This window comes from Phytophthora parasitica (assembly GCF_000247585.1).
Source record: "Phytophthora parasitica INRA-310 unplaced genomic scaffold supercont2.109, whole genome shotgun sequence".
In the NCBI taxonomy this organism is placed as follows: domain Eukaryota; phylum Oomycota; class Peronosporomycetes; order Peronosporales; family Peronosporaceae; genus Phytophthora; species Phytophthora nicotianae.
In genome coordinates this window covers 50,502-66,018 of record NW_008649095.1, presented here as the reverse complement: position 1 = coordinate 66,018, position 15,517 = coordinate 50,502, and the positions used below count along the sequence as shown (strand labels likewise).

Below are 15,517 nucleotides of genomic sequence, written 5' to 3'. Positions count from 1 at the left end.
TCTCCTTCTTCATGGTTCTCTTTTTGGCCTTGTCCTTGCGAGCTTTATCCTTGGCCAACAGTTCCTTCTCGTATTTGACTTTCTTCTCGTGGTCCTTCTTCATCTTCTCCCGCATGGCGTTCTGCGCCTGCTGCACTCTCTGTTTGTTGGAATTAGCAGGTCCCACGTCCTCCGTAACCTTCTCCTTGTCCTTAATCTTTACCACGTTGCCTTCCTCGTCAAACTCTGACATGACTGTGAAGCCATAATTGCTGATAAGTTGCTCACGGGCTGCAATCTCCTCGCGTGTCATGTTCTTTAGGCGATTGGCGGCCTTTTGTCTCTCGCGCTCGGCCGCTTCCTCGGCCTCCTGACGCTGTTTCTCTCGGATCTGCAAGTCTTTCATCTGCTTCTCAGCCAGTCTGAGCTCCGCTTCTTGTTGGGACTGCTGTTGTTCAGCCTGGAGCAGTTTCTCGACGTCCTGCGTCATTTTAGTCTCGTCCAGAGTCTGGTCCAGAACGTCTTGGGCCACAAGACCGTCCGCTGCTCCGGAGAAAACGGCGATCACGCTGGCCACGCGCTCCGAAACGTCCATGTCTTCATCTTGCAGCAGGCCGAGCGCGTACTCGACGTAGACCGAGGCGTCCAAGTTCAGACGCGACACCTTGTCGCGCACCCAGGCTTCCATCGCCACTGAATGTGTCTATTGTGGAAACCGTGATCAGTGATTGGTTGAAATAAATAGATATGGATACATGTGTGTATGGAACACACAGTTGTGTACAAAACCTAATAGTAGTTGTGGATATCGTAAAGAAGAACGTTTTCTAGTGTCGGAGGATAAGATGCCACATAGCATCCAGTTGCGTAGTCTGCATGGGACCGAACACGCCGCCTCTCAGCAACGCGCAACCCAGCATTACTTCTTGAGAGTCGCGTTAGTTCCGTCGTCGTGCTCAATCTCAAGCGTAAGCGGTCTCGAGCCCCCTTCGTGTACAACGAAAGCTTCGGGGTGAGTTTTGGCGCGATCAGGAGTCTAGCGCAACCGAGCACGACAGTATGATGCTCTCAGACTGTCCACTAGCCGCCTTCTCCGAAGAGAAAGCCAACGCTTGCGTTTTCGCCTGTGTGGGCGTCGTAAACATTGGGAGTTCGGTCTCCAAGAGCGACACGGCATATCTTCACCGTTCTCCTTGATAATAACTCTTTCTGAAGTCTTAACGTGCAGCTCGTTAGATGTGCGAGCTACTTTACGCCACTGCATTGGCTGGAATTCAAGACTACCACAGGTTCATGCTGTTCGCTGTGATTTTCTCTTCGTTAAATATATAGCTACAGGCTATTCCATCAATACGGTAAACTACATCAAGAATCCTCACTCCCCTAGCTCGTGAGACTTCATTAAACATGACAGCTGCTTCAACAAGCAACTCAAACGAGGAACATGCGAGATCTTGCATTCTCTAGCATCCTGGCGCAGACAGACTCGAGACTTCGCGCTCATGCCTTAACGCACCGGCGTTCGAGTACTTTGCGATATCGGAGCGCCTTCTTGGCGAGCAGCACGTTGCTCTGCGTGCTGGACGAGTTGGCCAATGCCACGAGTCTGTCGAGCTTGGAGTGGTACTTTTGGCACTTGGTGTCCTGGAAAACGATGCCCTGCGCCGTGCAGATGAAGCTCTCGGACTTGGAGCGATATTCCAGCGCTGCGAGGCTCTCTCCGCCCTGATGCACCGAGAGCACGAGCGGGTGGTGGTCGTCCACGGGCTCCTCGGGCGCTAGCATGAAGGCATGCGGCTTCTCGACGTGCTCGGCCTGCGTGGCCAGGTATGCGAACTTGCAGCTCTCCGAGAGCGAGCGGCGACGTGACTTGATCGAGTTCATGCTGAGTGTTGGCTGGCAAATGGCAGAATGCAGGCTTTTTGCCACGTCCGTCGTGACTCTAGTGGACGTGATCTATGCAGCTGCCTTGAAGAACTCGACGGAAAATTCTGGCGACTCATCCCGAACGAGAATTTTGTGAGACTTTTTCATTTGCATTTTGGCTTAGCTAGCGGAATTCTCTGGAAAGTGTCTATTGTTTCCAGTTTTAGGTTGCGGCGCGAGTTCACGGGCAATAAAATGGAATCGCGTTTTGTTGGCGAAGCTCGAGCAAACGTCAAGGCAGCCGCCAGCGAAAGCTCTCACGTCGTCTCAATGTCGTGACAATTATCCTGCTGGGGTCTGGATCACCGCCAACGACGTCTCAAGTGACGATTATCGCGGCTGGAAGTATTCACATTCTAGGATGAGGAATGTCGATCTAGCATTCTGGCGTGAGTCAACGGGTCGTGACCGTCACTCTGACAAAGAAAAAAGATTTTTTGCACTTCAACTTGCAACTCGTCTCTGATTGGCGAACAAATTCAAATTCGAAGGAAAAAATTGTTGCTTCGACTTTTTGCAAAAAAACTTCAACATGTTTCACCTCAATGAGAACAGTCTCACGTGAAGAATTGCCCCCCCCCCCCCCCCCTTACATAGGTGTATTAAACAATAATATGTACTAGTAATATGTACTAGTGTCAGCAGCGACCATGACAACTCCGGAAAATCTCACTCAAGGCACTTTGGCCAAGTAACATGACGAGGATGCCGCGTTCCTAATCCTTTTCCTAAAGGGGCAGAGAAGCTCAGTTCCGTTCGTTTAGTGCTGGCAATCGGTCGAGACAATGGGCACAACGGACTAACGTTACAAGGAAATTGGCGTCTATGATGGTGTCGATACAAGCTTTATCGAATGTCTAGTTTCTTAAGCAACGCGCAACCGACGAAGCAATTCACGCAGCATCCCGCGGACAGGTTTAATGTTAGCTCGCTGCTCATGCTGGATCAAACGAGGGGCATGTAGCGCTCGCACGTGAGCTCGGACAGGGTACGACGGCTTCTTCTGAGGATTCGAGACGTGATACACCCCTCGTTCTCCCGCCTCAAGTCTCCGTCTCAAACGCTTAGAGATATCCCGTCGAATGAGATTGAGACTGCGCTGAGCTGCGTGTTGCAAAGCGAAATCAGCGAATGCACTTGCGATGGCTGGAGGGGCCTGGAAACCGCTTGCTCTCATGACTTGGATGCTCGCTCCAAAGTCGCCACGATAGGTCTCAAAAGCCGATCGCACAGCTTCAGCGTTCGAGTGGAACTGGGTCAATCGAGTTCGGATCTTGGCTTCCGTATCATCGCTTCGCTGCTCCACACGACCAGCCACTTCGACTGGAGGAGGGTTGAACTCAACGTGGTACGTTCTCCCCGTCACAGGGTCTACCCGTCTTCCAGCAATACGTCGGATGACTTCGTTGTCCGGAACCTCCAGTTCTAATACACAATCGGGAGCTGCCCTACCTCCTTGGGCCTTTAGTAGAGCCTCCGCTTGTCTTGAGGTTCGTGGGAAGCCGTCAAGTAGCCAACCGCGAGTGACACAGTCGGATTCGGCTAATCGACCGAGTACCACGTCCACGATGAGGTCGTCGGGTACCAGCTCGCCCTGGTCCATAAACTGTTGAGCCTTGAGACCTAGTGGCGTCTTGGCTTGGATAGCTTGACGCAAGATGTTGCCCGTTGATAGGTGAACGACTCCGAGCAACTCAACGAGGAGTTCGCATTGAGTGCCTTTGCCTCCGGCCGGCGGACCGAGAATCACGAGGCGTGGAGGAGAAACTTTACCCGCTCGCAGCACTGGGATGTCGAATTGTGGCATCGCAGTACTGAATTGCCGCGTGGAAGATGAAAGCGTTGACGGTGCGAAGGAGCTGAACATTTTGAAGGAGTTTTCTTGCTTTGACCGGTAGTTGCTGCTTGATGGCGAGTAGAGAACTGAGGGATAAGCAGAGTTTAATAGCCAACAGATCGCTGAATAACCTCCAGAGTGGGATAGGAGATAAGAATACTAGCAAGTTTTTGACTAACTTCGTGTGCTGATGTCGAGGCAGTTTTCCAGTTGTAAATAGAATTTTATACCAATGGATTTCTGCACGTGCCACTGAAAAAAGAGTTCAGATAGCTGCGTCTAATTGAAGCCCTTGGCTAAAGCGGCTGAAGTCCTTTTGTATCGTTGCAACCACAACTCCGACTCATATATTAGCGTGACAAATTTACGAGGAATATACTTGATTGCTTAATTTCATAAATCGTTGAAACGGGTTTGTTTCTGCCAACCTTCATAGTCAAATTCAACGTCACCTCGAAGCAAAACAAGCGCATTGTCATCTGAGCGTGTAATCGCAACGTACACGAAGCGCCCGGACCAAACTAACACAGTGATCACGCGGCTAAGTAAGGTCGGTACGACGTAAAACGCTACTTGCTGACCGAGAAGGTCAATCGTTAAAAACACTCTATCCTGAAGAGCCCAGTGACCGAGTACCAAAACATCTAGAAGAAATGCCAAATGCACCGTCAAGAAGAGCCCAACGGCTGCAATAACAAACCAGTAAGATAAGCAGAGCCTTCGTTTCATGATTGGAGTAAGCGCGTCAATAGTCAACACTGTAAAAGTTAAGAACAAACTGGAGCCCACACCGCAAACAGGAACCCAATTCCAGTTGAACATATCAACAACGCACAAGCCAATTGCGACGATCTGTGTGTAGAGGAAAATAAAGTGGAAAGACGTCAAGATCTGTAGAAATAATTGACGCTGACAGCAGCAAGCATACACTCCACTAAACACAACACTTGTCACTAATGCAATGACAGCAACGAACTCGTTTTCAGTCAAAAACATCGAAAGCGTCGCAAAAGCACCACTTAAAGTTCCACACAGATAGAGAACTGCAATTTTCCAAGGTTCCATCCGCCTAAGAGAGCCGATACGAGTCCACATCGTATCACTGGGATCAAACCGACCCCCTTGAGCTGAAAGACGCAGTTGTAGAAGCGGTCCCTTGTTCAATTTCGTTGGTTTTGATGATGCTTTTGTCATGCTACGTACTGCTAAATCTTGACTTTGTATGATACTATTGCGAAGCGAGATTACCAGCGGACCTGACGGACTCAGTGCGATTTTACTTCTGTATCCTGGAGCTTTCATGGCTGTACCGGGTTTATGGCGTTTCATCAATTGATACCGTCGCCATAAGTTCCTTAGTGATAGCATTGTCATGGTTCCGATCACATTTACTAGCACATCTTTGGTGGAAAGTGTACGGCCGCAAGCAGTGATCAACGCGTAATGATGAATTTCATCCACGAGATCCAGCACGATTTGAACCATCAGCAGCACGTAGAATACCCACTCGAATAGAGCGACAGCAACCACAGCGTTAGAATTACGGAGATACGTTTCTTGAAGGAGCCAGCCAGTAAAGTCCGCCCAGCAAAAAATTACAAGAACCACTCGAAGGTCGTTCATAGTTGCACTCATGACAATCACCCAAATCGTATTTGCTGCCTGGAGGAACCAAAAGTCGAATGTGCGTAGGATAATTTTTATGTATTCGGTTCGAAGCTGAGCACTCGTCGTGATCAAACCGATCAAATGCAGAAATACCGAGATTGGAGCGAGGACTCTCCCCACATTAGCCGGTGCTGCAAATGCGGCAAAGCGTATCGCCAACCCAATACAAGTAATCGGTCCAATATAGGGCCTGATGGCGATGAGAAAGCGATTAAATTTCTTGACAGAACTTGGGCTTAGCACGGCTGTCTTGATCATGGGGACAGGGTCAAACGCAGGCAAATTATAATTCCACGCGACGATCTGGTAGCACACATCGTCAAGCGAAGTATTCTCTTTGTCATCAGTGGCATGAGCCACCCTCGGCATGGCAAAGGGCCACTCAGTTGTAAGGAAATAAAGATAGATAGCTCTAGTTCTGATGATAGCTGCTGTTTTAAACTTATTGATAGGTCATTCCGATAAGCACTCCCATCGAGCATTAGCTAGTTTCTTTCCCCGCATCATTCACATATAACAACGCTGTAGTCGATTTGGTTAATGATCTAATTACCAGGTTATCGTGTGTGGCCACTGTCTACCATCGCTCGGATCATCAGCCCCAATTCCGTCAAACAATTTAACGTAAATTCAAATCTTCGGTATGGTGAGGTTACGCCAAGATCATCGCTCGGTTGTTGGTTTCTACAAGCTTCCAATACTGCATGAGCTATCATACTGAGCGCGGTTCTAAATAGCAATTGTGGTTCGTATTTATTCAACTCGTTATTCCAAGAAACCCATCTGTGAAATATTTACTTATGATGATAATTTCGTTATGGGATGATTTCTTCTCTCATATTAGTGGCGATGTTGTCTGTGGAACTTGTTGACGATATACACTATTATAGGTTGTTCACTGCTCGAGGTCATTCGCTTTCAATGAAAGACAAACTGCCGAATGCTCCTGGAACTACATGTATGACCATGTTAAATGCCAAGTCAAACCCGGAAGCTCCGACTGGAATACAAATACAAGACAGAATTGGCAGCTTAAGGTACTACAATTGACAACGGCATTATCCGATACTTCGAAGTACATATGCCCCACCAAAACAGTCATACAAGCATTACTTGTCCCAAAATCTGATAGCGCTAGTAGAAAATTCGACTGAAGTTTCATGAAATTGAGACCAGAACGACGAACACACTCGATCTTGCAAGTCAAAGGGAACCAAAAATTTGACAAGGAGCATTATAGCATGAACCAGCCAAAAAATATATCCCGCTAACGACCATCCAGTATTGAACCGAAGTCGCTGCTTCATGATAGGGGTCAATGCATCCACTGTTAATATGGTGTAGGTTAAACCACACTGCAAATCACAACGCAAGAAGGGACCCACAAAAGTATTTTTTTCTCGTCACAAGGGCAACGCGATAGTTTTAACGTTTGAATTCGACTATGAAAGTTGAAAATAAAACGTGCTGTCGTGGTAAAATATGGTAGTACTTCCAGGCGGCATACTAACTTTAATAAATTACTTAACATTGCAAAATAAGTTCTCGAAATTGCTACTCGGGGATCGCGTCCACTATCGCTTTTGAGGCTTGTGCAGCTTTGGCAAACTTTGCCATTCTCCGGACTTCGCGAGCGATGTTTGCTTGCAATCTCCACGTTTGGTAGTCGAACTCGACATTGCCTCGCAGTATAATGAGTGTATTCTCGTGAGTTCGAGTGACCAAAATGTATAGCAAACGGCCGTACCACACGAAAATGGTAACTACTCGACTCCACAAAAATGTTACAACTCGGAATTGAGCCTGGCGACCGAGAAAATCAAGATTCCAAAAGACTCGATCACGGAGCTGCGAATATTCCCAGACTAAAATGTCGAGCGAAACCAGCAGTTGAATGATAATAAAAAGCACGATACAACATGTCGGCATCCAACTCTTTATGCGCAGTCGATGGCGCATCGTTGGAGTCAACGCGTCTATACTTAAGCTCCATTTTGCCCAGAGATAGCTGGATGCAACTCCACACGTAGAAGTCCATCGCCACCACAAAATGTCAGCAAGACACAAGTGTGCCGCCATCAACTGGAGAATTAGGAATAAAAAGTCGAATGACAAGACCACTCGCTTCAATAAAATTCTTTGGCAACAGAACAAGCTCACGGCGTAAAATATCGAAGTGGTAGCAAGACACAAGACCCCCATCACTTCGGTTTCTGTAGTTAGTGGAGCGAAAATCGAGGGAATGGTAAGAATGAACCCTGTAACTCCACACACCTGTAAAACCACCACTTGCCACTTGCGTAAAGGTTCAATAGAGCCAACACAGCTCCACAGTGTGTCCCGAGGATCATATCGTCGAGAATCTTTGACGAGATGTATCTGCAACGGTGGCAACACGAAGCTTGACAATCGTCTGCTTCCTACTCTTTCTTCAGATTTATTTTTCTTTCGTGAAAGCTTTGATTGTGCGTTGAAAAAAAGTAGTGGACCTAGCGGATGGGGTACCACGCTATTGCGTGAAGTTGCCCCTGGCCCTGTAGGGTTTAGCGCAATGAAACATCGGTAGCCCAACGATTGAGTTGCAGTGCCTTCCATTTGCTTCTGGCGCTTGATGAGTTTTACCCGTCTGTACGTGGTACGCATCATCAAAGTTGCCATCGTTCCAATCACGTTAACAAGAACATCTTTCGTAGACAACGTGTGGCCGCCAGCGATGAGCAAATTCGAGTGATGCAAGTCGTCCATAATGTTCAGCGAAATGCTGCCCATAAGCAAAATCAATAAAGAAGCTTCGACAAAAGCGGACATGGCAATGTTGCGCGAATCTCGAAAGTACGTTTCCTGCAAAAACGAACATCCAAAGGCAATCCACACGGCAACAACTAGTAAAATTCTCATATCTCGCAAAACGCAACTGAACACGATGAGAAACATCGTGTTGGCAGCAAATGGAAACCAAAAATCGAAAGCGGATAAAATGAGTTTCACGAATTCAACGCGAATACCGGCAGCGAACACGATACACGGCGGAATGTGTAGAATTGCCGCCCATGGAGACACTAGCCGTCCGATAGGAGCCGGCACGGAGCACACGGCGATGCGTAGGATCAATCCGCAGGCGTAAATGGGCATAGTGAGCCATCCCGTCTTGCGTAGAAAGCATTCGAACCGTTGAAGATGTGGGGGTTTGAGTAGCACGGAACGCAACGTCGGCACCGGGTCGAACGCCGGCAGCTCCGTGCATAGGACGGTCTCGTACGAGAGTGCAGCTACAGGAGGCGGTGGCTCGCAATTGTCAAACGGCCGGATCATGTCGGACAAGCTCAGTCAGAGCGTGACCTCGCGGACATGATGAGTGACACTATTTTTACTAACTTAAGCAAAGTGCATGCAGTAACGATTTTCTTGGCGCTAAGAATCGATGCAACTCCACTCTGTTTAGAACAGCAGAGCCCGTTGAGGACTCCGGTTGCACCCACGGCGTCCCGCCTGGTGTTTTCCAGGCAATGCATTTGATCCAGGCGCGATTTGGAGCTCAATGTGCGGGGCTGAGGCTATGCAAACCGCTGCGTAAGTTACGCGCCCCCGCGTGACATCGTCGTGGACGTCGACAGGCGAGAGGCAAGGACAGGCTCCGTTCTTCCGCCCTCGTGACTTGACACCCTTCCGGCTTCTTGGTGATTGCCGTCGTCGTCTTGAGCGGGCGAAGACGAAGCTTCGAGGCTTCGTGCTTTGTCGGCAGTCAACCGATCGGTTGATGAAAATCCACTAACTTACGTTCACTGCTGCCACCGGCGAGAAATTCTCCACCGAGATGTCATTCTCCCCTCAGGGACGTAGAGGAGCGGACATTAGGCACGCACTGCAACATGCACTCGAGCAGCGAACTCTGCTTGGGGTCGGTGATCGATCGATGACGCGCGGCGTAGCCACCTCCCATCACTCCGCGTTGCGCTTCACAGGCTTGCACTGCAACTTGCCTGTGATTGCTGTCGGGATGCGCAGCATTGGGCGTCGTTCAGTTGCCTAAGCCTCTTGGTTTGATTCTCGTACCGTGTGCATGCATCAAGCGTGGTGTCGGTCGAAATGACGGACATCAAGTTCGGCTAGACACTCAATCCACCTCGCATCGATTTGCTCCTGTAAAGACGCCGTGGTTTAAACGGCAACTTTTTGCCCGCAAGCAGCAATGCTCTAAAAAGCGTTTAGACAATTTGCAATTTGCCGACGCCGTGTTTAGTCCGAAGTGAATTTCTGACATCCCACGCTTCCATCCTCTCGGATTTTGCAGAGCTGCAACAAGCCCCGTCACTGGCGGCATCGGGAGGTGACGTTGTCGTCATTGACGACTCGCCAACCCCCCCCGCTGAGTCTTCCTGTGTGCAAGCATTGTCAGTGAAGACAGTGGGCTTGCAGTCCTGGCGCCCGGATTTGCAATCGACAAGACAAAGTTCACGATGCAATTTGCATCGTTCAAGTGTCTGCAATTGTTTTTGTATGGTCTGACAAGTGACTCAGTGATACACCTGCACTTTGCTTCAAGTTTCTTGCGCAGTACAGTTGCCAGTTGCCGATCGCCGTGAACAACATCTCGTTTGCTCGCGGTTGCGGCACTTTTGCCAGATGGTCTACATCTTTATGAAAATTTTCTTGTCCGGCAAGATCCGCTGGTCGAACATAGCGGATGCTAATCCAGTAGGGCATGTAGGGCAGGCAAACATGCAACATGACGCCCTACCTCAGCCCACGCTCGACAAGACATGTAGGACTGCTCTATCGAATCGGCATTACCATGACACCGTACAGAATGTATATTGGGGGTTTATATGATCGAGCACGCCACGTCTTGCTCAACAATCTCCGGGCTCTTTAACTTAATGTGCGTGGCTGTCCTCGTCTTCACTTGGCAAGCTTGCCGTTGTGCAGGTCGCAGAAGGCGCCCCGCCGGATCGTGTTGAAGCACATGTGAGCCTGGCATTTGCGCCCACCGCCGTGCGAAAAGCACTTGCCGTTGCCACGGTCCTTCTTATCGCAGCCTTCGACGCTGCAGGACCGTACACCGCCGTGTAGATAGCAAAAGCCATTGCGTTGCGTGCCCTTCTCGCATCCTTCGTGCATACACCGCTTGCCGCCGCCGTGGGCGCGGCAGAAGCCACCTCCCTGCGAGGATTTACTGCAGCCGGCGAAGCTGCAGCGGGCACCGCCGCCGTGCCCCTTGCACAGCCCGTTGGACTGCGCGCGCTTGTCACAGCCTTCCATTCGGCAAGGCTTGCCCTTGATCCACCGGCCGTCCTTGTTGAGGAACGTGCCGGGTTTGCGGAGACACGGGCCGGCCATGGTCGATTTGATTCGACCGTCAGGCATCGGCACGCCAATTGGCCGCTGTTGCATCAAGGCGGTAAAGGACGTCGGCTGCGGAATCTGAACCTGTTGGATGACACGCCGAGGCATGGCGAACACGGGACTGAAGGCCGGGATGGCGATTGCATTGGCGTTGTTGCTGTGCTGCTCCGTGTTGAGGCTGTACATGATGGCGTCGATGAGGTCTTGGTCCCCGAACACCGAGCTGAGAGACGTGCCATTCTGGGAACGAGGCGTCGGGTTCGCGCTCAGATTCGGACGGAACTCGAAAGGCTCGAGCTCCTGCTTAATACTCGGTGTCATGGGTTTGACAACGTCGTTGCTCATTGGCAACGGAGCCGTGCTAGCGTCTCCTGGACACGAAGACATGGAGGCCGTCGATGACGACGACGTGGAGCGGTTGTACACTGGCGGGAACATGGCGGAGTCAACTGGCGAATCAGGCGAGCAGAGGCGCGGGTCAAACATTGCTGGGGGGGGGAAGCACAAGTGTGGGGCGTACGAATGCTGCGATCGAGACAGCAAAACGTGGGGGGGGGGGGAACTTTGGTAATCTGTCGTGCTAATCGCTCGCCGGATTTGGAAATGGTCCCTGTCGGCAAAGGCCCGATCGAGGTGAGCTGACTGAGTGTTGCAGGACGGGGAGGTGGGAAGAAACGGAGACGGACGTGGACGAGTCCGCGATAGGCTTCAGAGAGTAGAACGGCGAGCTTACACTTGGAAGCAGATGTGTTTCGTTCAGATGTAGGAAATCTACAAATGACCGCCAAATGGGGCAACTAAGCAACTGAGTGCCTGCTTAGCGGCGCCATGTGACGCGAGTGAGGCAAACGATGCTGTACGTCGGTACCCACACGACTGGACGGGATGATCCGTTGAGTGCCGCACTGGCGTCTAGGCGACTGACGGCAGAGGTTGAGCAGTGTATCATCGAAAACATCGAGGCAAATTGGTTTTGCAGACAGTTTGCGGATTTTTGTTGTTGGATTGTCCTAACGTCGTAATACGCGGAAAAAAAAAAGGTTTAGAAATTTGTATGCAAAAATGTGCCGGGATTTTCAAAATGCCGTCGTCTCTCGTCACAGCAGTAGCGATCCCGAGGCATTTGCTCTTGATACGAAGTGCGAACGGCAGGGAAAGGAGCGACGGCCACGGGTGTCTGTCCACGCGCCTATTGCTCTTATCCTGTACTTGACACCAAGTTTACACATTAAGTTGCAGATGCACTGGATGTGGAAGGCCGGCTCAAGGCTACACCGGGCTTTCGCATCGTGTTTGGAAGGCCAATTTTTCCTTTGAAGAAGAAAAGAACATCGCGTGCCGCTGACCGGTTCCTTTTACGGTGAGTGTGCGTCCAGAAGAAGACCATCGCAAGTTGAGCGATGCAAAACGCTGTTGCACTCGATGCAGCACAGCACATTGGCGAAACTTACATGCAACATGACGTGCTTTGCCGCTTTTAGTTGAAGGGTCAACAAGTGGAGTTGCATCGTGGCATTACCTACGCGATGAAGTGCAACGGAAAGGACCGATGCAAAAATTAGTTCAAGTTTCCAAGTTTGGCAGCACTGGTTTTTGCTTTGGCATGTGTCGAAGGCCAGCAAGAAAAAAGTCAAACTAGAACTGAGATGTTGTTCACTAAGATGAAAAAGTAAAAATATCCGCGGGCATGGCTGCGGACCCACGTCAACAAACGGGGCTCCGGTCGGCAGCTAATTCCTGCCAGGTTGTCGTGGCTGGATCCTGCCGACACTATGTTCGTGCCCCTGTCACCAGCTTGCTTGATGGAAAACTGGCGCTGGGCCGGGTCAGCAATGAGTGAATTCCCGAATTGTGAAGTCGAAGTCGGTGGCGTACAAGCACAAGATGCGTCGCGGATGGCAATCGCGATTATTGATTGCTATTCCCCCACGTGTCTGTCACTTAGAAGACACGGTGACCCCCCTTGATAATTCACTGCCGTCGCAACCAAGGCTTCATGAAACGTTAATTGCGTCGGTTATGATCGCTCCGCGGCCATGTCCTGAGCTGAAGGGCACGTCTGCGAAGAAAAGATCATAGGACCGGCCTTCGAGCCAAGTCCGGCGTGACTCATTACGTGTTGCATCGGTCTCACCAAGATGATATACAATCTCTCCCACGCGGTTACTGGCAGTAACTTAGTGCTGCGCTACATTAGCCGACTCGCTGAAAGGCTAGTGAGAGCCTCTTGTAGAGAGGTACACGAACGGTAACACCTATAAATGCTACGTTGTCCATATTACTGAGCCTTTCGGCATAGATCGATCCCACCCCGAGATTCTTGAAGCACGTCCTAGTGCTAGAAGTTATCCCCTCTCGAGTAAGCAGGGTGGAAAGGATCATCTCCCGGCAGTGAGCAGCGGTTGCTCGTGTCATCAGTCTACCCTTAGCGGCAGTGTTGCATTCTGCTGCACAGTGTTGCCTTTGACAACGTCGACCAAGAATCAATTTAATCAAACGCGCGGTGACTGAGTGCGAATCGAGTTGCTAGTAGCTGTAGACTCCGTATGAAAAATAACTAGAGGGTCTCCTTCATCGTGTTCAAGGAATCATTGATCGCCGCAGAACCTGCGAAAGGTCTCAGGTTACATGAGTCATGTATGCTGCCAGTCCGGGACAGGCAGCTATAAAACCATAGCCTGTCCTTGAATCAGGAAAGATGAATCAAGGCCTTTGACTCAAAGTTTGATCGTCTCAAAAAAAAAAAAAAAAATGCACTGTAACTGCTTCGAAGATGACGAAGTGCCGTTGGATCCGAAAATTGCAGTACGAAGCTTCACAACTAAGGTAGTCGATCCGATCCAGATCTTACTTTAACAAGCCAGCATTATGGTTACTGGTAACATGCAAGCTCGACATCAATAATGCGTTGCAACTTGCAAGGAACCACAGTCGATGCTTGTCTGGTAAACACTGCGATTCAGGTGGTCGTCAGGCTGGCGATGTTCAGAAATCCTGGCGACTTAATGCATATGTCGGAGAGCGCACCAGCTGGCGAAGCCATGGTCAGGCCCACTGGCCAACATGGAGACCATTCCTTTTGCTGCATGTGACGGAGACCCAAAGTAGTGCTACCGCGCAAGTTTCGCAACGCCCCTGTAGGATCCGACGTGCAAGGGAAAGGATTTGAATCGCATCTGCCGCCCTCCAAATGCGCCGAATGCCATCGAAGTGGCATGTTGCATCCAAGGCATCGCTGTCTTCTTCTCCGCTGAGCTGATCGCCTGCTGCTCTTGCATCCGCGCCCATCAAATAGTCGTAGCTGTTTCCGCTTGCCATGTGCCTCCTGCCAGATGGATCGATGTTCTGGTTCCTTCTTGCCATTTTCAGCCAGTTGCGGCGCAATTCTCACTTCTCCAACGCTGCCAGAACAAGAGCGAGCTCAGTCTGCAGTAGTGCCTTCCTTCCTCTACATACAGCACAGGACGTTTTCTTCCAGCGCATTTAACCGCCGACACATTGAGCTGCGGGCGACCTCCAACCAAGGAAGGGCTCACTTTTTCTCTCTCCCGGCGGACTTTTGCAAACGAAAATCAGGTAGCTTTTTGATTCCGTTTTTCTCATACCTCACTCATTTGCCATACTAACACGCTATACTGGATGTAGCCTTTTTTGCTTTTTCACGGCAACTTCAAGCCATAACTGCCAGTCCATCCTACGAAGAAGGTTTGCGCCGCTGCCCCCTACTTTTCCGCCCATGGACGAGGTGGCATTTGTAGAATCGCTATTCGCGCCCGAGATGCGATCGGCCGTTGCTAGCTCGAGTCTCTTCCCGTCCTCGATGCCGCTTCCTTCCTGCGGCAGAGTCAAGGCGCTCACGGCAGAGCGCGCCCTAGTGCCAACGCCTCCAAGCAGCGGCAATTTCGTGCCCCCTCCACCGAACTCGCTGCTGGGCGGCGGCATCGCGCTTACTCAAATCCAGGCGCCGTTCCAGCCTCCGTCCGAGGACACTCCGCTGTTCGCGCGGCTCCATGAGGACGACATGTTTGGGCAAATGCTCAACGACCAGGATTTCCCAGACTTGAACAGCTTCAAGAAGGAAGCGGAGGCTGGTGGCAACAAACCGCCTTCCAGCACCAACTCGCTGCTCCTGGAACCGCTGGATTTGCCACGAAACGGTGGAGATCAAGGCCTCAAAGACGTTTTCTACAACTGCCAGCAGTATCGCTCGCCGCCTTCCAGTGGTGCTAGGAGAAGCGGGATCTGTGCCACTAACGTCAGTACCAGTAATACTGGCTACACACTGGACTCCAACATGCCCGTGTTTCCATTGGGAAACCAACCGTATTTCGGTTCCTATGCGGGTTTTCCACCGCTATCTCCAGCCACACATGCGTGGATGCAAGACACCTCCACGACCAACATTCAGAGAGGTCAATCGATGAAGAACATGGTGGTGATGGCCAGTATGGGCATGTCTTCCCCCATGGTGCAACACCAACCAAGTCCGGGATCGGTGGACATGTTCTACCCAGTTGCAACCAACTCGCAACAGCCTCCATCTCCCGGACTGTGGATCTCTACATTGAGGAACAATCAGTCTGAAACTTCACAACCTGAGGAACGCAAAGCTCTCGATGCCTTTAAAACATCAGTGGAGCGACCTCCGTTCTCGCTAACCATCTCGCCTACACGCCGAGGCATGGCGAACACGGGACTGAAGGCCGGGATGGCGATTGCATTGGCGTTGTTGCTGTGCTGCTCCGTGTTGAGGCTGTACATGAT

At 50.6% G+C, this 15,517-nt stretch overlaps 7 protein-coding genes across 7 annotated transcripts in view; 1 reads left to right on the top strand and 6 right to left on the bottom strand.

Moving 5' to 3' along the window:
* Positions 1-9: 9 nt before the first annotated feature.
* Positions 10-696, bottom strand: PPTG_19258 (hypothetical protein; the record flags this gene model as incomplete). Its single annotated transcript, XM_008917638.1, has 2 exons — positions 60-696; positions 10-19 (listed from the first exon to the last, which is right to left on the bottom strand). Exons 1-2 carry the CDS (start codon positions 665-667, stop codon positions 10-12), a joined length of 618 nt encoding a protein of 205 aa, XP_008915886.1. The 5' UTR covers positions 668-696.
* A 564-nt stretch (positions 697-1,260) lies between these two features.
* PPTG_19257 (hypothetical protein) lies at positions 1,261-1,978 on the bottom strand. Its single transcript, XM_008917637.1, has one exon. It carries the CDS (start codon positions 1,861-1,863, stop codon positions 1,480-1,482), a length of 384 nt encoding a protein of 127 aa, XP_008915885.1. The 5' UTR covers positions 1,864-1,978; the 3' UTR covers positions 1,261-1,479.
* A 669-nt stretch (positions 1,979-2,647) lies between these two features.
* Positions 2,648-3,981, bottom strand: PPTG_19256 (hypothetical protein). Its single transcript, XM_008917636.1, has one exon. The coding sequence runs from the start codon at positions 3,770-3,772 to the stop codon at positions 2,771-2,773; it is 1,002 nt and encodes a 333-aa protein (XP_008915884.1). The 5' UTR covers positions 3,773-3,981; the 3' UTR covers positions 2,648-2,770.
* A 2,983-nt stretch (positions 3,982-6,964) lies between these two features.
* On the bottom strand, positions 6,965-8,991 carry PPTG_19254 (hypothetical protein; the record flags this gene model as incomplete). Its single annotated transcript, XM_008917635.1, has 2 exons — positions 7,900-8,991; positions 6,965-7,173 (listed from the first exon to the last, which is right to left on the bottom strand). The coding sequence occupies exons 1-2, from the start codon at positions 8,720-8,722 to the stop codon at positions 6,965-6,967; spliced, it is 1,032 nt and encodes a 343-aa protein (XP_008915883.1). The 5' UTR covers positions 8,723-8,991.
* Positions 8,992-10,159: 1,168 nt separating this feature from the next.
* PPTG_19253 (hypothetical protein) lies at positions 10,160-11,697 on the bottom strand. Its single transcript, XM_008917634.1, has one exon. The coding sequence runs from the start codon at positions 11,237-11,239 to the stop codon at positions 10,310-10,312; it is 930 nt and encodes a 309-aa protein (XP_008915882.1). The 5' UTR covers positions 11,240-11,697; the 3' UTR covers positions 10,160-10,309.
* Positions 11,698-13,312: 1,615 nt separating this feature from the next.
* Positions 13,313-14,327, bottom strand: PPTG_24547 (hypothetical protein). Its single transcript, XM_008917651.1, has one exon. It carries the CDS (start codon positions 14,114-14,116, stop codon positions 13,799-13,801), a length of 318 nt encoding a protein of 105 aa, XP_008915899.1. The 5' UTR covers positions 14,117-14,327; the 3' UTR covers positions 13,313-13,798.
* Positions 14,328-14,489: 162 nt separating this feature from the next.
* The window catches only part of PPTG_19252 (hypothetical protein), a gene marked incomplete at both ends in the record, with an annotated part of 1,950 nt that continues 922 nt past the window's right edge, over positions 14,490-15,517 (top strand). The window contains one exon of the mRNA XM_008917633.1: positions 14,490-15,508. Coding sequence (XP_008915881.1) covers positions 14,490-15,508 — 1,019 coding nt within the window. The remainder of the gene's footprint in view (positions 15,509-15,517) is intronic.